Source organism: Tauraco erythrolophus, chromosome 3, assembly GCF_009769465.1.
Source record: "Tauraco erythrolophus isolate bTauEry1 chromosome 3, bTauEry1.pri, whole genome shotgun sequence".
Lineage (NCBI taxonomy): Eukaryota > Metazoa > Chordata > Aves > Musophagiformes > Musophagidae > Tauraco > Tauraco erythrolophus.
Genome location: NC_141467.1, coordinates 76097873 through 76124647, shown reverse-complemented (window position 1 = coordinate 76124647; position 26775 = coordinate 76097873). Strand labels below are relative to the sequence as shown.

Genomic DNA, 26775 nt, shown 5'->3' with positions numbered 1-26775 from the left:
TCGCAGGATGCAATCCTTACCCTATCGGACTGCTCCAAGTGCGGGCTTTACCACAGTCTCAGACTTTTAAGGAGTTGTTACCACTTGCTCTAGCGTGGGTCATCACACAAACTTTAAACGCGCTCTGGCGTGGGTCATCATATAGACCTTAAATGCATCTCCGTACAGACTTTAAATGCGTAAATGCGTGAATGCACCTCGACCTGTGCCCATGATTCACAATAGTCTCAGGCTCAGGCATCTCCTTTAACAAAGCACCTCCCCATCGGCGGGGGTCATCCCACGGACTCTAGATGCGTACCGTGCTCAGGCTCTGGCATCTCTTCTTGAAGTGGATCCTCCACGGGCTGCGAGTGGGTCTCTGCTTGCTCCACCAAGGGCTGGTCGCAAAGGGGCCGCTCGCAAGGGGGACTCAGCTGCGGCACACGTTGTCCCATTCCATCTTCACTGACCTGGTGTCTGTGTGGCCGTTTCTCTCAGATCTCAGTCTTTTCTGGATGAACTCGGACCGGTGGGCGCCCTGGGAGCGGGGCTCTCCCCGAGTTCCCCAAGCGGCTCCGCTGCCATCCTCAGCAAGGGGGGGGGGGCACCGGCCCAGCCTGGCCCGCCAGCCCGGCTGGGCACTGGGAATGGGGCCGTGCCCCCCTCCCTTCTCCTTGCTCCTGGGCAAAGGCACACCTTTCCGGTTTTCTTTGTCCCGACGTAAATAGGGCATTTGTGGAGGCGCCGATTGGCTCAAGCCCCGACGGGGATGGGAGCCCGGTGTGATGGGCAGCTTCTGCCACCAGAGCCTCCCCCCCACATCAAACTATGACATTGACTTTGATCCCAAAGAACTTTTAGGATAGCAGCAGTTTTGCTTTCTTTTGCCTGGCTTTCCTGCCTGATACATGTTTTTCAGCCGAGGTCGGGGACAGCTTAGGGCAAGCTGTCAGGATTGGAAGGCTGAATACATTTCATGCTTTAAAAATGTATGAGTCACTGTTCATCCTGACTCTCTGCAAAGCACTGATCTTAAATAGGAGTGTGCAGTTTGTGGTAATTATCATTGCACAATAGAGGTGGGGACAGCACTTTAATGCAAATGTCCTAGCTGGGCTACTTCATAACTAGCTGCACCACTTCCAACAATGAGCTGCCATCAAGTCTGCATTGGTCTTGGATATAGCAGAACAGTTTGCTAGCTGTTGTTCTAGTCCAAAACAAGGAAACTATGGGATACGTTTTTTCACAATTCAGACACCATCTACTTAGAAGCAGCATGCGAAATAATGATAGTAAACAATGATAAGACATCTTTAAGATGTAAAACAATTATAAGTAAAAAACTAATAAGACATCTGCAAGATGCTCCCCATCTTGCAGTCCAGAAAGCCAGCCATGTCCTGGGCTGCATCAAAAGGAGCGTGGCCAGCAGGTCGAGGGAGGTGATCCTGCCCCTCCACTCTGCTCTCATGTGACCCCACCTGGAATACTGCATTCAGCTCTGGGGCCCCCAACATAAGAAAGACATGGAGCTGCTGGAGCGAGTCCAGAGGAGGGCCACAAAGATGATAGGAGCACTGGAGCACCTCTGCTATGAAGACAGGCTGAGAGAGTTGGGGTTGTTCAACCTGGAGAAGAGAAGGCTCCAGGGAGACATTCTAGCAGCCTTCCAGTAACTTAAAGGGGGCCTACAAGGAAGCTGGAGAGAGTTTTTACAAGGACATGTAGTGATAAGACAAGGGGCAATGGCTTTAAACTGAAAGAGGTTAGATTTCAACTAGATCTAAGAAAGAAATTCTTTACTCTGAGGATGGTGAAGCACTGGAACAGGTTGCCCAGAGAAGTTGTGGCTGCCCCATCCCTGGAAGTTTTCAAGGCCAGGTTGAACGGGGCTTTGAGCAACCTGATTTAGTAAAAAGTGTCCCTGCCCATGGCAGGGGTTTGGATCTAGATGATCTTTGAGGTCCCTTCCAACCCAAACCACTCTGTGATTCTAGGTGTTTTTAATGGCAGTGACTATCACAGGTCTGAGCATCTTCTTCATATTCTAATTTTATTTCATGTTTGTGCTTCTACCTGTAGACTGCTACACTAGTCGCAGGGGACTATCTAGGCAGGATGCTAAATATGGCTGTTACTGAATTGTTCTTTTAGTTCTAATAAAATGGAAAGGAGAAACAACTATCCCTGGATGAAAGAATTAGAGCAAGTAGTACTTCTGGAAGATATAGTCTGTTTATAGTAGTTGTGTTGGTAGCAAAAAAACCCCATGAACTATTTAAAGAAATAAATACATTTTCTTGAATTCAATGTTACTTGAGTGTTCCATCATCCCAAAGAAATAATTATCATCATATGTAAACTATTATTTATATGATTTCAACAGTGGAAAGTAACCAAAGAGTTGAGGCCACATACATACACTTTTGTGTCAGACTTCAGACTGATCAGTTACAACTAGTGTACCATAAAGCATTGTGCCATAGAGTTCAAGCAGTGCTTGATACTGTTTTCGATGGCAGCATGCCTCAGACTGTTATTCTGTAACTTTCTGTAGTGTTACTCCTACTGTATTTTCTACATTATTTGACTGAATTCTGAACAGGGTTCATTGCATCCATACGTACTTCCATGTATGGTTTCTACTCGCATTATTCATAGCTACCTGTGTAGCTACAAAGCTGGCACCACCAAAAAGTAGCACCAAGCTTTCTTCAAGACTCAAGTGTTGCCTGACTACTGCATCTATTTTTCTGACATGTCCATGGAAGAGGCTGAACTCTGAGCAAAGCATAGTGTAAGTAATTCTACTTTGCTCTCACATTTTGAGATGCATGCAGAAGGTCAGAGTGTTCCTGCAGACCAGAAGACTGAAAAGTTGATGAAGGGCATTGTCTGCATAGACAGGATTGAGTAACTCATGAAGGAATAAAACAATTAAAGTAGTTTCATGGCCTGAAGGTTGTTGGACTGAACAACATTTTAACTCGTTAACCAAAATTTAAACTTATTTTTCAATTAAACATTTTTTACAAGTTCTTTGAGGCATTATGAAAACTGTGATTTAAAGAGAATAGTATTTCCTGAAATATTTTTTCTGACGACTTTTCTAATTCATTCTTTCTATGATGTCGAATAGTTTGAAGTAGTCTCCCAAACTGCAGTATTATGCAGATTTGAAGGTGACAGCATTGAAGAAAAATCAATATTTTCAAACACGTTAGTGCTTGTTCATAGTATTTTGAGACATTGCCCTGATATTGTGTGATTGATCAGACTAAAGGAAAGCATTTTCTTCATCCAAGCTGCTGATTTCCGTTGTGATGGATGTGGCAAGCAAGGTTGTCCTTCTGCATTGACCTTTCTAAAGCTGAACATGTCAAATTCTCATCACAGATGGCATTGCTTGGAGGTTCTTTGTCAGATCCTTTGTCACTGAGATTCTGTTTGAATTTTGGGGCAGCAAATATAGGCTAATAAAATTTGAGCATTATTTGGGCATTATCTGAAAATGTAACTCTCAAAATCATCTATCAAACTACTATCATACATCTATCGTATCATATTGCATATCAGAAAGTTGATAAAATTTTTGCCAGCAAAATCAGGTGAAATGAGAACTATCTTTCCAAACATTCGTCATAGTTTACTTAAATTCAGAGAATATTAAAAAAGTAGGATTTATCAATTCTTTATCAAAATGAAACTAAGCAGTTGACACCAAGTCTAACTTGGTGCTGCTCTTTAGCATTTCACAAGAGTAAACATCTGGTGAGTCCATTTGAATCCCAATTTTAATAATATCCCATCCAGATAAAAAAACAACTTCTGACTTTCATGTGCTTTAAGCTAAGCCTTTCCTCATGAGCAAGTCTGCATGAATTTGTAACACACAGGGGAGGATATCTGGGTCTGGATTTAATTCCCTGTTTCCACAACCAAGTGTTGAAAAAACAACATAAACTTAAGACTTTGTGAAAACTAATGTGTTTGTAGTTCGTTTTATTAATTGAAGCACAGTTATCAACAAGAGCTTGGGTGTTACAGGCAACATTAAAAGCATTACTTTGATACATTAATGTATAGTGAAACACAGACTTCTTTTTCTAAGTATGTACAGATTTTGTTGTAAAGATGGAAAATATTTAAATGAAAGCCAAGCCATTGTTACTGGGATCAGTCACAGTAAAAGGATAGTATTTAAGGTGTCATATGGATCCATGGGCCTTGTCACTGCTAATAGGACATGAAAAATGCCTGGTAAGAACTGTGCTTGTGGAGACTCTCTGCCTAAATTTAAAGCTTCTGCCTAGCTGCCAATTTGTGTCTTTTTTTGTGTAGTAAGAAACTACCAAGTATATACCATAATAAAACTTAATGCCGAAGTAAATGGAAATACAAGTATGTTTTATCAAATGAAAGGCACTTTAAACAAGAGAACAGACGGAAAAGAACCTGTGAAGGACAGTAAGCAGAGTCAAGTGATAACCATTAAGATATTTTGAAACTATGAGACAGTTAATGTAACAGTAATGGAAGTAAAATGTAAACACACGGTGAAATTCATAACTCATTTCTATCTGGCTGCAAATACAGTGAATGCATGTAAGGTATTTTAGTTTAATCAGTACACACAGAGTGTGCCTGCAATTCCGGTTGGAAAATCCATGCTTTTTGGTTTTGTCACTGTATTAATATAAAAAAAACCACAGAGAAACTAGATGTGGTTTTAATAGCTCATTATATTTTTTAATACCTTAAGTGTATTGTACTATTTATTTATATTGGCTCTTGCATTTTTTTCATTCCTTGTTTATTCCTAATTTGAGATTTTTTTTCAATAGTTTATATTCACAATTTCTGTAAAGTTCGGTCATGTGCAATTATCTGTGAAGACATGCATTTTATATGTTTTTATAGAATTTATAATTCAGAGTAGTAATGAATAATATATGGTATGAAAATATGGTTTTAGTTGGAAAAAAACTCTTCAGGATATAACCATCCTCGCCAGTTAGAAATATATAATGATGCAATACTCATGATATGTACCCTGTGTACGATTCCACCTGACCTACTGAGCTGTCTTCTTGAAGAGGCTTTGGTTTAACTTTCCAGGCTTTAATTTTAACAGAAGCATTTCCAGATTATAATTCGTTGCTTGCAACTGACGCAGAATATGTGTTCAAGTCCACTATTAGATTTTTCAGTCTGCCTCTGAGATGCTTCTCTGAACTTAAGTAGCTTAAGCCACCACTTGAGAACTTCCGAGGATTTCTTGTCATTATCCATGTTGTTCTTCTCTTTGTGACATCTAAGAGCCTGCCACTTTGCAAAAACCTAGAGGCATTGAAAATTTTACATACGAGGGCACAAAAGATGGTTAAAAGATTTGTTGGTTTGGATCACAAGGGTGAACGCCTCCCTTGATTGCCTGTTTTTCTATATAGGCTCCTATCTTGTTTTCATTGTCACATTCTTTTTCCTGTTTTTTTTGAGTCTATGCTTTTTAAGCAGTTCAGACTCACATTCACTGTAGTATATGCTGTCACGTATAATCGTGTGTGAAAAAGTCACACCCAGGCAAGCAGGAAGATGTGACAAAGTTGAGTGTTAGCAGGGCTTAGACTAGGAAGAGAGTTCAAAAAATCATGTTCCAAATCAACGTTCTTTTTACAGGGAAGGGAGAACAGGGTATTTATCATCACGGGATATACGATGCCTTCAGCTTTCACTCAGAAATATGGAAAAGAGCATTTTGTCTGTGACATCTACTCTCTTCAGGTTTTGTCAAGCTAAATAAGCTCTTTGGGTACTTGGCTCACTGTGGTCTTTGAAAAGTACTGACAGATAGCTGATGCTAAGGGGATGTCCAATTTTCCATAATAGTCTTGTAAATAAAGCATTTGCTCATGTTCTTGACTCTTCCCTGCCACAGTCCCTTGCAATAGTCTGTTAGACTAGGGGCAAGTTTGAAGCTCTCTGCCCTCTGAAGAAATATGCTGGAAAGAAAAATGCTGGATAGGAGGAATGCTACCTGAAGTAGTGGGAGTGCCTCCACAGAGGAGGGCACAAGTAAGAGCGTGGATTTGTATTCCAGTGCTTAGAATATGAAACAGGAGAACGAGACCAAAGGCTGCTTATTGCTCTTTCTGCGAAAGAAATTTACATGCATACCTCTGTCATCTAAAGATCTTTTGGCATAGCAAAAATCTGAATTCAAAGCAACCTGAGGAATCTGAGGTAATGCTTACGCTATCCGAGGAAAATGTGTTGTCTCCAAAAATAAACAGAGTTGCACTATAGGTACTGTGCTAAAACCAGATAGCGAACCAGATGTTCCACAATCAGTAGTTTAAAGAATGAGATACATAGCTTTCAATAACAGCTTTTCAACCATAAAAATATCTGACAGAAGAAAAAAAATGGAAAATATTCCATGAAACTGTTCACATTCTGTAAATTCACTGAAATTGGAAAATGTTTAATGATATTATTAAACATATTGAAATTCTGGATAAATTGAAGTTGGGGGGAAAACTTCTGTATACCGTAGCGTAAAATTTTTATAATTTTTTTTCAATGAATCTATGCAAAAATGCTGGAAAAGTAACTTAAATTCCTGTAACTATAACACTGAAATGTGGAAAAATACATTTTTAGTAGCAAGTCTATTTGAATGCTCTTTAAAATAACTTCTGAGATAATCTTAGCTGGAATTTCATAGGTGAGAGCAGAATTTTACTGGGTGAGAACTTAGGGTAATTGAATTTTATGAGTTAAAAGATGAAGAAATAGTAAAGCATTTTCATATGTGTATTTCATTGATTTATTTTCATACAGACATTTAGATTTATTTATTTCCAATTATTTTAATTATTCCTAGAAATACCCCACAGCATGCTAATTGTTACTGTATATTTGTAATACTAGTACAATAGAAGTATATTTATTTGCTTAGGAGTATGAGAAATTTGCAGTTATTTTAAGAAATTAGTATATGATCCAAAGTATAGTGTGGGGACACATCTGTAAAGCTAGTGAGCAATACAAGAGTCACAGGCACAGATTTTTAAAGCTCTTGTACTTAAAAAAGTATGGGAGTTTTATTTTTAAAGTATCTATTCAAAGATAAGACAAAACTATGAAGTAGCTAACAGTTAAATACACTTTATCAGATTGGCTTTGATATCTGAATATGGAAATAAGCATAACAGTGTATGTGCTTTTGTTCATGTGATTCCTCTTTGCAAAAGACTTAAATTGTCCCAAAATCTTCCTTAGTGAGTATTTTTATATGTTTCCAAAGCATTTGGCCAAATATCAGGGTGAAAATAGTTCTATCAACTTCAAGGAGTTTAAAGTATCAGCTTAAGATTCTGTTCTGATGAATCAGGAAGAAGCACAGTTTATGTCCAAGAGGGTTTCCTCCCCTGTTTCCTCCTCTCCACTGAAACTCCTGTCAGAGGCTTAATGGGACAGTTCTTTGCCTTCGCTCTGCTTCGGTTCACCATCTATGAAAGGATATTGCCATTATTTCTCTATCTGATCTGCTATTGGAAGAAAATCCTTTAAAATTGTGAAATAATCCAGATAAACTAATTTTTTAAGGCAATGTAAACTCTACGATAGATTTTTATGTGTACATATCCATGTTGTACTGATTAACCTGTCCATAATAAAACTTTTCCTATCTTGTGTGGAAATTCAATTTTAAGTCTGAGTATTTCAAAATTAGATTCTGTGCCTTTCTACAAAAAAGCAGCTACTCTAGAAGCCTTTCAGAATGGCAGAAAGTGCCTGAGGATGCCAGATCCATACAACAGGAGAGTCCCCATGGCTCAAGTCTTAAGCAGAATTTTCGATACATGATATGAGAATCAAAGCAGCATTTGGAGAGATTCCAAATACTTTCTTGGTGTTACAAGTTTTCAATAATTTAAAGTTAAGAAGGAAAGGAGAATGTAAAAATTAGCATCAGGAGAAGAAAAAAGAAGTCCTCGCCAGGTATGTCTATTATAATGCTGAATTGTGCACTAGTTGGCATTATCTGAATGTTTGAAGACCTTCACAAGATTGGGAACAGAGACTTTCTATATATTCTTCTCACACTGATAGTTGTAAGGATTTTACAAGATTTAGTTGAAATGTTCCATTATGAAAAGTGACACGTACAGAACAGGGTGTCAGCTGCCCTATGTGCCCTATGGAAATAAACAAATAAATAGCTTGTTCTGAGCCTGCAAGCAGATTTTAAGGTGTTTTTTTTTAATCCTATGACAGAAACTGGCTTTGATTAAGTTTGAAGGGATGTATGTGTGTTTTCTAACTGTCTAGACCTTATGAGTATAAATGAAGCCATTTATATAAACAGCCGTTGAGCCAATCCGTCATCCCAGACTTCAGTAGCACACTTTTGATCGTTTCTCTCAGATTCTTTTTCCTACAAGCAGTTCAGTGCTCACTAAAGCAACATGAATCTTTTCCAGTTCTTTCCAGTACCAGACTGGTCTATATTAGTCCCTCTGCAGACCTATGTCCTGTTATTTGTCAGTCCCTGACTGCTTTTTTTCAATAAGGCTTCTGCACTGTTCCCTGGAGGCATCAACTGCCAGACCTCCCCAAACTCTTATGATGTGTATCACTTAAATATAGAGCTTTCTCTTACAGTGAGCGTTACCTCTTTGCTGTCACAACCATGTGTTTTGTGGGGCTGAGATAAAGTGAACAGGCATAAAAGAAAGACTCATGATTTCTCATTATATGCAAAATGCAAGTCTGATAGCTCCTGCCATGATGATGGTACAAGTCCACATCACATCTTCCTCTTCCGAAAGAATTATTATCTCTCAGAAGATTGTTACCTCTAGGAGGAAAATAATGTGAGATGTATTCTCATAGAAGGCTGCTGATCATTCTGTGTTCATAGTAAAGGTCATAGGGCTTCCCTGAACTAATTCTTCTTTGAAATGCAGCACACCCATTAGGGAAAAAGCAATCCATCTGATTTTTAATTGCCAGTTAAAAGAATATTTCTGACCACTTTGAAACTTATTCCATTAGTTAGTTACCTTTACAAGACTTTTTCCCACAGATTTTGTTAAGAAATTGGTTTATGGTGATATTTTTAATTTACTTGGGGCAGAGGGAGTGGAGAGAGAGAGAGGTTCTTTTCTGAGTGCTATAGTACAGGTCTCAGAATGTTTGGATTGAAGTGAATGGTTGTCAGTTTATTGAGGATGACAGGTGAAATTCAGTGTGATAAGGTAGTGCATACTAGAGGGGATAATTTGAATTTCTCACACACGTTGCAGATTCCTAAATTAATTGTAATCACTGAGGAAAGAGACTTGGGCAATGTTTTGGACAGCTCAGCAAAACAGCTGTTCAATGTGCTGCAAAGGAAATGCTAGGACATTTAAAAAACAATTCTAAAAATTCTGAAATTATTGAATTCATTAAGTTAATCTGTTACTGCTTTCTTACATAGTGTTGTTAGGTTTTTATAACTTTATGTCAGGAAGTGATTCATCAAGAAAGAGAGAATCTAGTTAAAGAGTGAGGTGAAATTTGAGGAAAGGGAATGCCACTTTGTAACGGACTGTATTAATATTGTTTCATTTGGGAAGACTAAATAGGATCAGCCTTAAGAATGAGAAAAGCTAAACTGAGTTCTCCTGACTGAGTTTCCAGTCACTATCGTGATTATCAGTTTATGGGATAGAAGTAATGATCCTGGTATGCGTACATACAGTCACTTAAGCGTTTTTGACGTTATCTGATTGTTCAGCTTTACTTTGCTTTCTGGTCATCTGAAAAACTTACCCATTGCTGAAGCAAGACTACATTTCTTCTCTAGAAAGGTGGAAAGGAAGAGGAAAGGGATACTAGAGATGAATTACATTTCGTGAATCTAAAAATGCCACTTGCTAAAGACTCTAATTTCATTACATGTACCTAACGTTTCGACAGTAGACCGTTGTGACCATGACTCACTTTTTATCGTTAAAACTGAATGAGGAGAAAACTCCAGTTTTCACTGACAGGCTTTAGGTTCCTAAGATTATAGTGCTGAACTTCATGGAAAGGACACATGAGATACTTCAATGACTATAGGTACCTTAACAACTAATGGAAAGCTGGTTATAGTTTTGGTAGGTGATGTCTTAGGGCCTTTAAATCTACTTCTGACTATTGGGTGCTTAGTAACTTTGAAACTCTGTCCTTCCATAGTTGTGAGATAGAAGAACTTCTTCAAGTTTGCATCAAGTTGCAAACTTGGTCTCCATCACTGCTTCTTCAGACTTTCTGCTATGAAGACAAAGAAATGTTGCTATGTCTGAGCCTCATTTACATCCTTGTGTTTGCTACAGATTGCTTTCTCAGCAATATGAGTTCTCACAGCTTCCACTCTCTAGGACCTTCTTCTTAAAATCTTGTTCATATCCCTGCTTCTCCTTATAAGACGTCAAAAACCCAGCATGAGCACTTCTGTAGATTCAGGAAGTCACCTTTGCACTAGTTCTCTTCAGATACTGGCTGCATTATTCAATCCACGATAACTAGAAAAGACTTGAGTCCTAATAATATATTTAAAATGCCTTTAAAAATAACCAAGTTAGATTGTTCAGTTAGAAGCTATATTACTTAAAGCTGATCTCATACAGCATTCCAAAATTAGAAAGTAACACTACGAATTTCTACTTTTTAGTACCATGAAATTCTCATTGTTGAAAAGGATGGGTAACTTTATCACTTTCTCAAACTGAATATTACTTAGCTTAGGAGAAAGAAGAGAGATTACATTTTGTGAAAAATTACTTACAGAAAAAAGTGTATGGCAAGCACGTATTAAACAAATCCAACCTTAGCATAGATATGATGAAGGTCAATTGTACAATTTTAAGGTGAGTAAGGAGATGGTGCTTGATAAAAATGAAATTTATACTGCAGATTTTTATTATACAGATATCACCCTCAAAACAATGCAAAATCATACTGTTAGCTCTTACAAAAACATTACCAAGTGTCTAAAAGAAGCTCAGTTTAGTTGTTGCTACAGCAAAATGAGAACACTACTTCCATGATGTCCACCACCTATTGGAAGATCACAGTTGGAAATGTTTTGTATGCTGTTTTGTTTCGGGACTAGGATGGACTACGACAATGTATCCTAACCCGTTTATGGCATGTCAGTCATAATCTGTATTTGTTTGTTCATTATACATGGGTCAGAGGCTGGAGTGTTGTTGGGTGTGGTTCCTTAGTTGCAGCTCTGAGATACCTTAATCTGGAGGATAACTTAATGTTTGCAAAATGCAGGAATTCATTTGATTCTAACCCTGTCTTTCTTTTCTCCCCACCACCACCCCCGCCAGTATAGCAAAACCTACACAATTTCTCTTTCCTAAGTTTCTTCCTCCTTCCTGATAGTAGCTGAGAAATCAGTTTCTCATGAGTAACTGCTACTCAAACACTATATTAACATCTTTTCTTGTTTCTAGACTGAAAACAATGTGAATTTTTTTTCTTAATGATATGTATATATACACAGATAACAGTTGTAACACACCCTTGGCTTAATACATGCAAAAGCTGTTCTTATTTGCAGTTGAACCTGTACAAAATGCATTACCACAGTTTCGGAAATTGTATTTAATTGCTAAATGGGGTAATCCCAGCTCTAGTTTTGCCTCTAGTTTATCATAGATCACCAGTCTAAAAAACTTCTGTTGAACTGAAGCGAATATCAAATGAGATGCTGCTTCAGATACTTAAGTATTAGATTCACAGGGTTAGCATGCTAATGACATTGCTAGGAGAATACAGGACCCTATTATGTTTATTAATTGCAGATAATTAATTAATTTTCTAAAATGTACTTGGTTACTTGTTTTGCATATTATCTTTCTTAATTGCATGGACGGACATGTCTCAGAAGAAGAAACCGAAAGCAGCACATGGAATTTTCTCTGTCCTTTTCCGCTATTTTGATTCTATCTGCATGTTTCAGCTAGAAAAACAATGTATTTATAGAGAAAAAAAACCCTCTACATTTCTGAGCTTATACATGTTACCAGTGATGAGTGTAAGGAAATTATTTCTCTTAGCAACTTATTTTTTTAGTATATATAAAAGTATAGATAAATCATAATCTTGCTATTGGTTGATGAGACACTTGACTGATTTTCTCCCAGATATCGATGTGCCCTAACATCGTCTGAATCTGTGGCTATCAGAGTACTCAGGAATTCCCAGCATCAGGTCCTAATTAAGCAAAGCTAAAATTGTTCTATTACATTTTAAAATTGCAGTACACATGACTGTAGCCCATAGGGGAGCTAATAAAGATAATCCCATGGTTTACTTTGAAGCAATTACTGTACGTCCCTTTCTGCCTGCAGGACTCACCTTGTCACATCTCTCACTTGCATCAATCCACCACTTCCCCTTCCCTCCTTCTATTTTTGTAATCCTGCCCTTTAACCAAAAATAGTTAGAGGATGACATAAAAAGGAGAGTTGCAAATGTACTGAAATATATGCAGTCTTTCTGCTACTTGCAGAAGGATTGCAGGAGCTGGTGAGTTAGTGTACAGCAAGCAAAATAGACTCACTTATCAAAACGAAGGATGACAGACTTTTTTGTCTTTATGAAAGTAGGTGGCTAATACAGTTTGCCTGAGTGGTCATATTCTTCAACTAATCTACACAGAGATGGTTTCAAGGAAAGGGAATGTTTTTACTTCAGAATTGATATGTCTTTAGTACAGCAAGCACAGACGCTTTCTCTACACTTTTGGTCTTTTTTCTTCATCTTAACATCCATGGCAGGAGTCAATTGTGAGGATTCGGTGGGTGATTTGAGGCAAGGGTAAGTGACTTACACATACTAAAATCCCTTTTCTTGCTACTTAAGATTTGAACTCTGTACAGAAAACTACTGTATCACCAATTGTGATCCATGTTAAAACAGAATTTATGAAAGGTGTGTGGAGACTGTGTGAAGCTGATTAGCAGCAAAAAAAGTAAACTGTTTAACAAGTGTGCGTTGTTACCTCTTCAGTTGTAGAGCACTGCCTGCCTCCATTTGAACACCTGTACAAAGGGGAAAATAAGACAGGTGTAATTTGCATAAATTATCAGAGAGAATCAGTAGAGCAAGCATGTAAAAATGGAAGTGCTAGTTCTGATGATCCTGCCCTCCCTGTGGCAGCGTCATCTCCAACGGGCATTTTCTGAGGAGGGTGGAAATGAAAGTGGAAAACATTATTACAGATCAATCACAATGGAACTCCTTACGGACCCAGCATTTTCAAAACGGGGAGATAATGTCAGAAACTAAAAGAGGATGGAACAGAGGATGAGATAGTTTCCGTACTGTTTTCCTTTTCATCCTTCAGCTTCCGATCAGATAGATTTGCTATGTAGGTGAATGGATTGTCTTCATTGCAAAACAGGAACAGAACGTCTGAATTAAAATGTTGCCTTCCTTCCTCCCTGCTGGATGCATTGCTCCAAAGAACGAATCATACCTTTCAAGGATTTTACTTCCTTTCTGCTCTATTAGCTCCCTGGCCTCTTTGCAGAAGTTACAAGTTTTTTCTTTCAAATTATGTGGTGTTCTAGTATTTACTGTTTTGTTGTTGTTGTTTTCATTCTGCCGTATGGACCAAATAAAGTAACTTGGGAAACTACAATATTACCTTTTATGTTCATTGCATTCTTTTCTTGTCTCTTCCTGGGAAGTGACAAACTGATACTCTCTGTAGATTTTATATGCCTTATAAAATACATGTTCATCTTCTATCTACAGGTTTCTGCAGGAAAACATGTATCAGATTTTTCAAAGAGTTATTATAGTACTAAAATATCACAAATCTTCTACCAGCTTGATTGTGAAAAAGAAGGATTTCTAAAATATAGAATGATACCCTTCAAGGAACCACAGCTTCTTGAATTTTATATCTTATATATCAGACTTTGAAAAGCAGAAGAAAGAAAAAAAGATATTTTCAATTTTAAAATGGGTTTATTATGAATTTATATTTTAAAACTCTTTTGATCATGGGAAAAAAATATACCGTGCCATAAAAACTTATATTGCAAGTAGAAGTGACCGTCATTAATTGCTGAAAAGAGATAGAAAGGAAAAAAGTAAAGTAACATTCAACAAAATAAAGGAACATCTCATTCAATTAAATACCTTCTGTTTCCACTGAAAGCGACTTTGCTGTTGACTGTAGCTAGACAGTTGTTTGTTTACAGACAACAACTTCGAACACTGCTTATGTGCAGTAAGATATGAATTTACATGCGATCTTACCTTTAAAGGTGTAGTAAAAAAACCTGTGAAGTATAAATCCAGAAAAATATGCAATGCGTTCTTGCATTTCTGTTCTTTTGCATTAATGCAGTTTTAGTTTAATCCGTAATACAAGAGCATTCGAGATGCTGATATCTATACAGGAAATATTTGCATAGATATTTAATGGATGTGTTTATGATTCAAAATAGTATACTTCTTATGTCTATAAAATGAGGAAAAAAAACTATTATAATGAAGCAAATTAAATATAAAAGGTATGGAGGAAAAAAGAAGTTTGGCCAAGTCACATTTCTTAGAGATGTTTACCTTGCAGTTCATTTCCTTCAGTGATATGAACTTAAAACTGCATAAACTATAATAGTAAAGTTATTTTATCTAATGGATTCAAATACTAAGTGTCAGATATGATTTGAATAATTATTTCCCCAAAGGAACTTTGTAGCTTGACCTTTTGATTTTATTACAATGGACTACCTTCCCACAAGGCTTTTTAAAGTAGCATATCACCATCTGTTGGTGCATTATGTATTTATGTATTTCCTATGTAAATGTCTTAGAACAAAATTCTAGTACTTTTAAGAAGATAATTTGAAAGAACCTATTGGGACAATAAAAAAGAGCAGTATTGATTACTGTATTTTTTGTTAATATATTGTTAGGGTTTTTTTTAATTTTGTTTGGTTTTTACATGACAGCATGTAATTTAGAATTGTGCCCTAGAAGACATATCAAATAAGCAAGATGTTTCACATTCGTCTTATAGTAGTAATACAGTTCCTTTTCGTCTGATGTGGCTGCTGCTGCAAATGATTTTACAGTCTATGAGGAAAAATCCTATATTGCCATTAAATTTTTACTGATATGATGCCTCCTCTTTTGAAGTATGTGCTTGACTGCAATGGTCTTCTCAGAGCCTAAAAAAATCTGCAGCCATTTTCTAGCTGGTGCCAACTACTTTGAGACTTTTTCTACTTGTAGGATGGCAATGGAAGTAGTGAGGCGATCCTATGAATTCATTGATGAAAGCATCGCTTTGGTTATTTAGCATACGGGGCGTGGGGGGAGCAATAGGCCTTTCTCTTGTGGAATCTAAACCAAAAGAAATAAAAGTCTGAGTGAATGCTAAGCGGTTAGGATCTAAGCAGCAAACTCTATTTGCCTGGTTGTTGTTCGAATCATTATTGCTTTTAGAAATAATGAAACAGAAGAAACAACTGCACTGTGATGGTAAGCATAGTCAAAATAAGCCCAGCAATATAGATGGAATTACACCAAAATAATCAGCTTGCAGGTGAGATATTGCACAGTTATAGGGATCAAAGATGCTAATACCAAGGCAATGACAAGGTGGGGTAATCTTCTGGAATGTGATGAAAGAGTTGCTTTGAACTCTTGTCTTCCTTGATACATCACCAAAAGACAGTTGCGTTATATAGCATTTTGTATGTTCCAAGCCCTGTCTGGATTCTTTCAATGCTGTGCTGAGGAAAGTTCAGAAGCATCATTCATTCTTATTTTTGCAAACACAGAAGCCAGTGATTTCCCAGAAAGCCTGATGGCCTGTGGCTCAAAACAGGGTTGTTCTTCTCATCATTGTTTTTTATATATTCCAGTCACCTTGATCTGACCAGGTGAGTTCTAGGATCCATGCATCGAATGAACTCCCACGTTGCATATAACATAGCCATAGAAAACATGTGAAAGGGAAAAATCTAAACCCAGCCAAGATAAGGATATTCCAGATAGGCACACATGAGTAACCTCTCAGAAGATACACAGAGAGAAAGAGGTAAAAAAAAAAAAAAAAAAAAAAGATGTAAAGCTGTCACAAATAAAATGAGTCCCATAGGACTGAAGGCTGTGGATCTTGTGAGCAATCTCCATACCTGCAATATGGTGGTGGTCAGATGAATAGACCACAAGTCTTGGAAAATGTATTCAGAAGCCTGACTGCTTAGCTCTCAGGCAAAAAGTTCATAGAATCATAGAATCATAGAAGGCATAGGCTGGAAGGCACCTTAGGAGATCATCTAATCAACTTCCCTGTCATGGGCGGGGATGCCTCTCACTAGATCAGGCTACTCAAGGCTCCATCCAACCTGGCCTTGATCACCTCCAGGGAGGGGGCATCCACAACCTCTCGGGGCAATTTATTCCAAGTCTCACCACCCTTGTACTGAGGAATTTCTTCCTAAGATCTATCTAAATCTTTTCCTCCTTCAACCTTAAACCCATTTCCCTTGTCCTATCAGTGGACACTCTTGTAAAAGTCCCTCCCCAGCCTTCCTGTAGGTTCCCTTCAGGTATTGGAAGGCAGCTATTAGGTCTCCCGAAGTCTTCTCTTTTCAAGGCTGAACAATCCCAGCTCCCGCAACCTGTCCTCGTAGCAGAGGTGCTTCAGCCCCTGGATCATCTTGTGGCCCCTCCTCTGAACATGCTCCAACAAATCTATGTCTCTCTTATGGTGGGGACAGCCGAACTGGAGCAGTATTCAAGGTGGGGTCTCACAAGAGCAGAGTAAAGGGGGAGAATCACCTCTCTTGACTCTGACCTCGACCACGCTTCTCTTGATAAATCCGGGATGCGGTTGGCCTTCTGGGCCGCATGAGTGCACTGCCGGCTCATGTTGAGCTTCTGATCTATAAACACCCCAAATCCTTCTCTTCAGGGCTACTTCAACCCACTTTGTGCCTAGTTTGTATTTTGTGCCTAGGATTGGCCCACCCAGGTGAAGGACCTTGCATTTTGACTTGTTGAAGCTCATGCGTTTGCACTGGCCCATTTCTCAAGCCTATCAAGGTCCCCTGGATGGCGTTTTACCTAAGTTCTTCCTTAGTTTAGCATTCGTAAATAAAACATGTTACTGAATTGGTATTGTAGAAAGAGAATGTGGATGACTACCAAGAAATTACTCATTACATTTTCTATTGTATCTTCTTGAAAAGATTAAATTAACTCCACATCCCTTGTACAAGATGTTTTCAGTCTCTCCTGCCTATAAGCTGTTTCTTCATTTCACATTGAACTATATAGTGCCTATTTCTGTTGATGGAGTTAACTCTCATTCTCAGTTTGTTCAGTGCAGCATAGTGGGACTTTGTTGCTTCTTACAGCAAACTGTCTGACTTCTACTGCACAAATACTGGTAACTAGTGTTGTTTCCATGTTCATATTTCGTGATTCTCTGCCGATCTTTTTTTATCCTCATGTTAGGAGCAGTGTCAATGCCTTAGGCCAAAGGTAAGAGGGGCCATGGAATGTGCTGGCTGTTCAGGAAAATAAGCATGTATATAATAATAAGCGTGTAGGGATGTTTTTCCTCATAGGCGACTACTGTTCTTCCTGTCTTGAAGATCTTGGAATGACATTGGGTATAAGTGTGTGACTTATAATACCAAATGAAGTCTCCCCTTTTCCGTGAGAAGAGTGTCTGTCTGAGAAAATCAGTCACTGTAAATGTAATTTTCAAGGAGTACATACTTAGCCAAAGTTAGTATTCTCTGTATTGAACCAAAGTTTTGCCATGAAGTCAACTGAACAGTCTTTTAGAATTGTTAATTTAAATCAGCCAGCCGCAGAACTTATTCCTGTATGCACCTCTGCACCTTTCTCTGTGTGAGTTAAGTATACATTCACCTCAGTTTGAAAGTAGTGTACATAGAAGAAGAATCTGTTGTTTTGTTTGACTGTATGAGAATTATTCTGGAGTAGCTTTATAGTAATTATTAAAACAGAGCTTGGGGGAAAAAAAGCCTATAAAAATATCAGTAATAGCTTACCTGGATTTCTAATCCTTCAGGGATTTTTCCATGGTTTAAGCCAGTATAAACAGGATTCTACGAGTTTTTAGGATGTTACAGTTTTGGGAGCTTCAGTCTAGAATCACAGAATCACACAGAATGTTTGAGGTTGAAGGAGACCTTTGAGGTCATCTTGTCCAAGCCCTGCTCAAGCAGGGTCACCTAGAGCCAGCTACCCAGGAATATGTCAGATGGCTGTTGAATGTATCCAAGGATGGAGTTCTCTCAGTCTTTCCTCATACGAGAAGTGTTCCGATCCCTTAATCATCTTCACAACCCTAGAAGTTTGGTGGTGTTGTTTGTTTGTTTCTTTTCTGAAGCAGTCCTGATTTATTTAGCCAGATTATTCAACACAGCCCTGTAAAGCACTTCATATTTTCCTAGAAGCTATAGAAATCCTAGTAAAATGTAAGGACAGTGTCCTCTAACATATGCTCTATGATTGAATGTTTACATCTACTAGAACTGTTAGTTTTATTTGTGGAAGTGTTTCCACTGGTCTGGGTCCATGCCAGACTTCTCCAGAGATTTCTGTTAGTGACTGGAGAAAATTCCCCTGAGGAACTAACGAATAAAGTCCACATTCTGCAGTCAGTTATAAATGTACATACTGTTACAGGGAACGATCAAGGTACAAAGAGTTTCTTTGCAGGGCAAGGATTTGTGTCATGGTTGTTGTAACACTAACCTACTCTCGGTACAGATACTGAGTAGAAGCAGTGAATGAACGAGGTAACTCCTGCCTTTGGAGCTGGGTGGTGTCTCATCCCTGTTCCAAGTGTATTTCAGAGTCTCTGAAGCAGAGTTTCGCATGTGGATCCTGCATCTGACACTTACTGCTCCCCACCTGTTTGGAACCTGCAAATGGTTCTGTCCCTGGAGCTCTCAGCTGCTCTTTTACACCTTCCACTCTTGTTGCTTTCAAGATACCTTGTTTTTTCCATGGACAAGTGTGTCAGTAGAGCAAAGGATTTAGCATGTTTAAACTGAAATTGAGTTATAAATGAAAGAAAATCAGCAAATGATTTTGATATATTTTGCCTTATTAACTTTTGCCACTCCTTGGACTCTGACTTTGCTTCAAGTCACTAACCAGGCAGAGCTTCTGGCCTTGGGCTGCAGTTTTGATTCTTGCAATGCAAATACCTCTCACTGAGAACAGGAGCTGCCTTTTATAATTACCTCGGTCACCATATGTGTGGGGGAGATTCCAGACCCCTCTCGACTTTCGTATAGCAAGAGACATAAAGATCATGTATTGGTAAATCTAGTTTTATATTGGTAATATGTATTATATATTTAAATTGGTAAATATACTTTTTATACTATATGAGAAATATATATGCATGTTCAGTTTATCATCCCTTCTGTAGATGGAACGCAGAAAGGAATGTGAGCATATTGTTGTGGTTTAACCTGGCGGCAACTAAATGTGACAACTATTGCTCACCCTCCCCCACCACCTAGGGTGGGGAAGAGAAATTAAACAGGAGAAGGGAAGGAGACTCATGGGTTGAGATAAGAACAATTTAAAAATAATATAAAACTAAATCTAGTAATTATTAAATAATAATAATATAGAAATATATATAATTTTAAATAATATATACTAACAGTGAGTGGCAGTGTAATTGCTCACTACTCTCTGGTAAGTGATCCCAAAACCAGATAAGTCCCGACACTGCAATCCCAGATGAGTGAGAGGCTCAAAAAGACAGCGAGAGAGAGAGAGAACTCTGAATGAGCCCAAGAATCTGAGAAGAGACCAAGAGAGACCCCCCAAAGAGTCATTCCAACTTCCCGGTCAACCCTCATCTATATACTGGACATGAACATTGCATGATACGGAATACTCCATTGGCCAGTTTGGCCCTCAATCCAACGTCTAAGTTCAAATCACAAGGGGAGTTGTGGACCCTTTGTCCCACCTATGCTCCCCCCAACCAGTTGTGCTCCTGCACACTGGCGAAACATGGGAAGCTGAAAGGTCCTTGATGTCTCAGCACCAACTATAAACATCAGTGCATTGCCAACATCCTTCTCATAATAAATCCCAGACTAAATCCATAACACAGAGCTCTTCTAGCTGCTGAAAACTATGACCCAGTCAAAAACAGGACACGTGTACACACTAGGAACTGTGGAGATGTCTCAACTAATTTTGAACTAGCTATCTAGCTGCAGTAACACTGAACTCAATGAGGCCTAATTTATTCTCTTCTTTGGCCCACTGTCAGCTCAACTCTGCTACTTATAGTACTGCATCTAGGAAGTTACTGATAGTGCCGCCTGCCAACCTAGACATCCCACAGACTTTTTTAAGTATTAAGTCCTTGCTACATGTTCTGTAACCCACAATAAAGATTACAGTCATTAATGTGTCTAAGACTATGTGAATACCACATCAATATTGGGTTTTGTTTGGGATTGTCACAAGAATTCACAGAAACAAAGTTGATTCACTTCTAGTTTATGTCATTTTGGAGAACTAAATTTTGCTAGTTGGTATTTAAACTTTTTTTTTTTTTTGGCATGTTCATAATGACAGTAAGGTGTTTGCTTGGTTTGAAGATGATTCCTTCTATTTGAGATCTCTTCCACTCCGCTATACAATTTCCAAGAAGTGGATTTGTTGCAAGCTTCAAGGCATTCCAAGCTAATGTGTTCTGAATATGCAGGCTCTTTTTTAGGTGTTAAGGATTAGTTATCTCAAATTACAACCATAACCATTAAGCTATTATATTATCTATCATAATTCTTATTCTCATCCTGTAGACATTTCCGATAGACTAGGTTAGGCTCTCCTGGACTGTATGTTTTTGTTATATGCTTTTTTTTTTTAAGTATATTTTTCGTTAGATATCATACACAATATATCAATTCTGTAAATTCCACATTGATGTCTTCTGTAGAAACGTCGCCAGTGAGGAATTGGTGGCATTAAAGATATGAGGTAGGAAAAGCAGCAGAAGATCCCTATAAGGCTCTATGTAAACCGTTTTGTCCGTCTATCTGGTTATCAAGTTGTCACTCAAAAGTCAGTATTAGCTGCAATAGTTAGGTCTGTAATTAAAACATACCATTAGCCATGATTGATTGGCCTAAATGGAGGAATGACCTGGTCATATGGATACTAATTCTGGAGTTGGCTTATTCATCCATACCATAGCAACAGCCTTCAATCTCTTTTTCAAAATTAATCAGCACGTGAACTGCTAAATCATGTGGCGATTAGTGTAAGATCCTTAATGTATACTTTTTGAAAATATAAGTCTCCTGAATTACTCAGACATTTTAAATGATTTCACTTATAATGTCTTTGGTGAAAGTGTGTTAAAAAACAAAAGTCAAAATATTTTGAAATTCTGAAATCTCAGAGTTTTACTCGCGTACAAGCAGGAATTTTATTTGCATTATAAATCTAAAAAAGGAACATGAATACATGAATAATAATTATATGCAGCTGCACTATTGAAGGTGTTTATTAAATTGTTTTGATCCATGCTTTATTACACTGTTTGATTTACTAAGCTTTCAGGTTCATAGAACATAATTGTCCTGTAGCTTATACTATGTACTGCCATTCAGGAACATTAATAATTTGTTGATAAGTTCTATCTTAGAAATCAGTAAGCTCCCTGAAACTCTGATTATCCTCATAACGTTCTTGCTTAATGTTTAATGATGACATATCGGTTTTTCTTTATTCTTAGTAACAATGTCGTGTCAACATACTGTTTTTAAGAGCACTCTTTCTTCTCAAACTAGCAAAGATCTGATGATTGAAGTACATTGGTGTATATTTAATAGACTTTAAGTTAGCCCATGCTTATCCTTTAGAGGAGATAGACATACAGCCATGTGACAAAGGGCTATCTTTCTGGTCCATAGCCAGATGATCTGTGTAGCATAGCATTAGTAGCAGTTTAAAAACTAAATGACAAGATCTTTTCGTCATTGCAGAAAAAAAACCCAAACCCTCGGCATCTAGTCAATGACATCCAAAATCTGGAAGGTGATACAGCTCATGTGCTGAGCACTTACAGGTTCCATGGAACGACTCCTGCAGAAGTGGCAGGTCCCCAACAACTCCTAGCATCTCTACAGGTTTTGTCACTAACGGGTTCTGTTATCTTTTTAACTTACAATTATAAAAAGAGACACTGGAATTATGGTGAAAGATTTTTTCTGATGGAAAAAAGCATGGTTTATAATTTTAAAATGTATAGATAAATAGGACATAAGCCTTGACGTTCAAGTAGTGAGAAAAAATATTTTAGGCTAATTTTTATTTCTGAGGTTTTTTTTTTTGTTGTTGTTTTTCTTTCCCCCAAATGAAATGTTTGAGAGTCCGTGTTCTTCTGAATTACTAATAACATCTTCAGCTAAACTCCAGTGTTCATTAATAGGCTAACAATGGGAACTAACATACAAATCTAATTTCCTGGAGGTTAATGTGGACAATGAAATAGGATTGAACAAAAGGAGTTTCTTTAGTTTGTTTAAAAAAGGTTAGAAAGAGCGGCTCACGTAAGAGAGTTTATAAATACATAAAAAGCTGCTGCAGAGGAGAAAGGAATAATCGGTTTCCTCTCACCATAGCAGGTAAAATGAGAAGTAACAGGTTTAAATTATAATAAGGGAGATTCAACACTGATGCAAATTTCACAGCAGTAGGATAATAAAGCACTGTAATATAGAGGGAAGTGGTGGAGCCTGTTTGTCTTCCAGCTGTGTTTTTCTGTGGTTAACATGGCTGTCATTTTGCTGCAGGACAAGAAATTCTTGCCCAAAAACTTCACTTGAAATAGCAATATTTTATCTTCCAGAACTGTTTAATGGGACATATCAATGATTTTGGAATCTGTGTAAGGGGTCTCTCTTGGCATTCCAGACATTACATGTTATGGAATGGATCTACTTCACTATTTCCTTGTTCCAAGACAGATGAGTTCCTCAGATGATAGATGGCCCACCAACACTGTGTTTTCAATGCTGAAATGCACTAAGTCAGAGAGACATTTAATTTCAGTAGAAGGGGAGGTGGAAATTCTTGTCATAATTTCTTTAATAGGTTGCCTCAAAAATACAAGGCTGTGAACTAATTGTTTTCCTTTATTCTCCTGCTGTGGCTGCCTCATTCTGTTTCTTTCCTCTTTGTTGTTTTGCCCACCACGATGTTTGGACTCATTTTAAGTCAAGCTTCTTCACAGTCCCCAGCTTTTTGACTATGACAATAGAATCTGAGGGGCATATTTCAGGTGTCTGGAACACTGAGCCAAGGTCTTTCAAAATTTTTAATAGAAGACTGAGGAGTCTGAGGAATGCAACAAGAACCAGATAAGTTGTCTCTTATCTTGTTTCATGATCCTTTCTCACAAGGATAGAACACTAGTAGCATTTAATGCTATTAAATGCTACTAGCTTGCAAGCGTTCACCAATTATTAGTCTTGGAGGTCAATTTGTCTAAATTAAAAAAAAAAAAGAAATTTACTTTCAGAGTACCATCTGACTTTCGGGTATGTTGACTGAGTCTTCTAGTTGCTATTTTGAAGGCTGAAGGAAGACCCAGGTGGTCTACTTCCTTTGTTCAATGATACGGATTGGCTATAAGGCGTCCCACATTTAACTTGTATTTAAGCCTTTTTAGAAGGGAGAGGCTAGACTGTCCTCTCATGATTTTTCTGAGCCACCTCTCTTTACCCTTTCCTGTGTCTGCTGTGGCACTCTGCTAGATTCCGGTTTGTCCTCTCTACTCCCCTTGTCCCATGAGCAATACTCCCCAAGCAATTTGAAAAATAGTCTATTTTTCTGTCTCTCTATATAGCTATAAGCTTTCCTAATGCAAATATCTGAAGGTTTAGCTTCTGGTAAATTTGGTCCACTCCAGGTCACATCGGTCTGTCTCCTTCATTTATGTCACAGTGAGGATGTTTTGAGTGGTGATAGGTGGCCTCACAAGCATACCAAGCAATTTTGTGTGCCCTTAGCACCTGAAAGAGAGCTTAACGAAAAGCCCTGCTCTGTGTCTGCATACCAAATTCATGCTGAGATGACAAGAAGGTGGCATCATTTTAGACAATAGTGACGCACTGCTCAGAATTATTTTTCTTCTCTGACTGATCATTTGTGTTAATATTACTGTGTTTGGCATTGTTTCCCTTGCCTTTTATGGAATGACTTGAGAGGATGAATCTCAAATAACCCCATCCTTAAATATATTTATTGTAAATATTAATTCAAAGGGACTCTATGTGCTACATTGAAATCCGTCTACTCTATATGTCAAACTTATCTCTCGCTTCCGTGATCTTCTTTCCACACATCGCATTGCTCTTGCCAGCCTTCCATCTCTAGCTGGCCTTTCAGAGCTGTCTTTCAATAATGGAGGGAAAACCAGAGTTCTTGTGCAAAGAGACACATAAACAAAATTATTTGTGTGATGACCCAAATCTAGCACAAACTTAGTGTTCACAAGTTCACTCTTGAAGCCGAAAAGTGAAAGAAATCAGGAGTATGTAAAGTCAGATGTAGGTACTGATTGTAGCAATTCCTTTATACTGGAAATAAGAGCATCTTCCTATCTATTAAACGTAGTTTTGTTCTTATTCTGAATGAGTCCTGTATATAGAGATAGTGTGAAGGTGAAAGAGGTTAGGCTGGGTCTTAATCCTGTCTGTACTGTATCTCCCTGTTGTGTGGAGCTCACAGACGTCACTGAGATTGTATCTGAAATGTGCTATGGGAAGGTAAACTTGTTTAATTTAGAAAGATTTGAGCTTATAACCTGAAGATTTTCCCTATCTTTAGTGCTAGTTTGATCTTTTATTTACACTGAGCCAATGTTCACCTATGATATATGTCCAGTGTCAGTGAAGTGAACCATAGCAATGAATTGGTCCATCTTCAGGTTCTTCAGTGGGACTGTAAAATGGGAGTGCACCATCACATGGTTAACCTGCTACAGAACTGAATTGGGGTGGACTCTGCAAGCTAAACTTAAGGCTGAAAATTTCAGCTACACAGTTTGGTGTTAGGACTGTATATGAAACAGTGTGTATAAACAGATAAAAAACCCAGAAGTGTTGCATGAGGCGGATAGACCCTGAAACGCACTATAAGGGGAGAGTGGGTGGATAGCATTCGTTAATGCAATGATTCAGAATCCGTGAACTGGGATGTGATACATTTGAAAGAGGTGGCTGGACCATTTTTTAATTTGTTTATCTACTCATTCATTTTTTTTTTTTAAGAAGAGAAGATAAGATTTGTGGGATCACAAGTACTTTGTTACTGAGGAGAGTGAAGCTGCAGCAATGCAATTTAACTGTGTCTTGTAGAGAGACAATATATGTACCATTCATTCTAGTGGGTAGTTCCAGTCTTTAGATGAGAAGCTAAGACATTTTTAAAGATGTGTCAGTGCTCTCATTGCTTCAAAAGTCTTACACTGTGCTTTGTAAGGGCTGGATTTTGAGAATGCTTAGAAACATTAAGATAACTGCAGCTACTTGTTTATGAAATACTGCCTCAAGAGGACAGCATGTTTCAGAGGGTTTTTTCCAGGTGTTCTTTAAGGTATTGGCTTTAACCCATAAAGCTTTGAATTATTTGGACCATACTTTCTCACTTCTACACAATTAAGAGCATAAACAGTTGGCATTAAATCTATCTCAATCTAAAAACGAAGATCCTTTTCAGGGAGTTCCCTGTAAGTGGGCAGAGACTCTGCTGCTCACTATCTCGTGTCCACCTGCTTTGCCTATAAGTATGCGATTCTTATATTCTTCCTGGAAAGTTGAATGTGTCCCCACCTTCTCTTTCATATTCTTTGAGAGACGATAACAATATAGTGTAACTGTGCAAGAGCTATTGTGGATTTATATTGTAGTTGGTGAATATTATATGTACCCTGTGGACAGTCAATTATATGTGGCACATATTGTAGATTTTATATTTTGTCTGCTTTACAAATTTCTTGAAGTGCCTGGAGCCAGGGTTAGGTGCTTCAGTTGTAACTTCAAATACATAAATACATTAAATAAATAATTGAAGCAGGAAGTTTAAGTTAATAAAGAGAGCTGGCTCCTGGTGGGAAAAGACTTCAAGTCTTAAAATAGCAGAACCTTTAATAAAGGAGATCAAATAAAAGCCCCAAAGAATTCCTTCTCTGCAAAATAAACCCCAAACCCAAACTAACAGAATTTGTGCTTGGTGAATTAGAAGCGTCATTATATATGGTATAAAGCTAGTTACTAGGGCACATTTTATTTACCTCTAATTTCTCTTTTAATAGCCACTGCACTTGTCATTGCAGGTATGGTTACAAAAGTATGGCTACCTTCCACCAACTGACCCCCGAATGTCGGTGTTGCGCTCTGCAGAAAACCATGCAATCAGCTATAGCTGCCATGCAGCAGTTCTATGGCATTAATATGACAGGAAAAGTGGACAGGAACACAATTGAGTAAGTAACCAGTACTGAACTGCTCTTGACTTTTTCTGTAGAAGGGTAAATAGAACTGGAAAAACTTTATAACACATGAAGCAGAGTGACTGGGATATCCTAACAGTGTTGCAGCTTCAGATGGGGAGTTAAAATATTTCTCTCTCTCTCTCCCTGCCTTTTTTTTTTTTTTTTCCGTCTTCTATGTTTCATGG

General features: G+C 38.0%; 1 protein-coding gene across 1 annotated transcript in view; it reads left to right on the top strand.

Moving 5' to 3' along the window:
• Positions 1-26775, top strand: part of MMP16 (matrix metallopeptidase 16) — a 185996-nt gene that overhangs the window by 64986 nt on the left and 94235 nt on the right. The window contains 2 exon segments of the mRNA XM_086609441.1: positions 26432-26500; positions 26502-26581. Coding sequence (XP_086465567.1) covers positions 26432-26500; positions 26502-26581 — 149 coding nt within the window.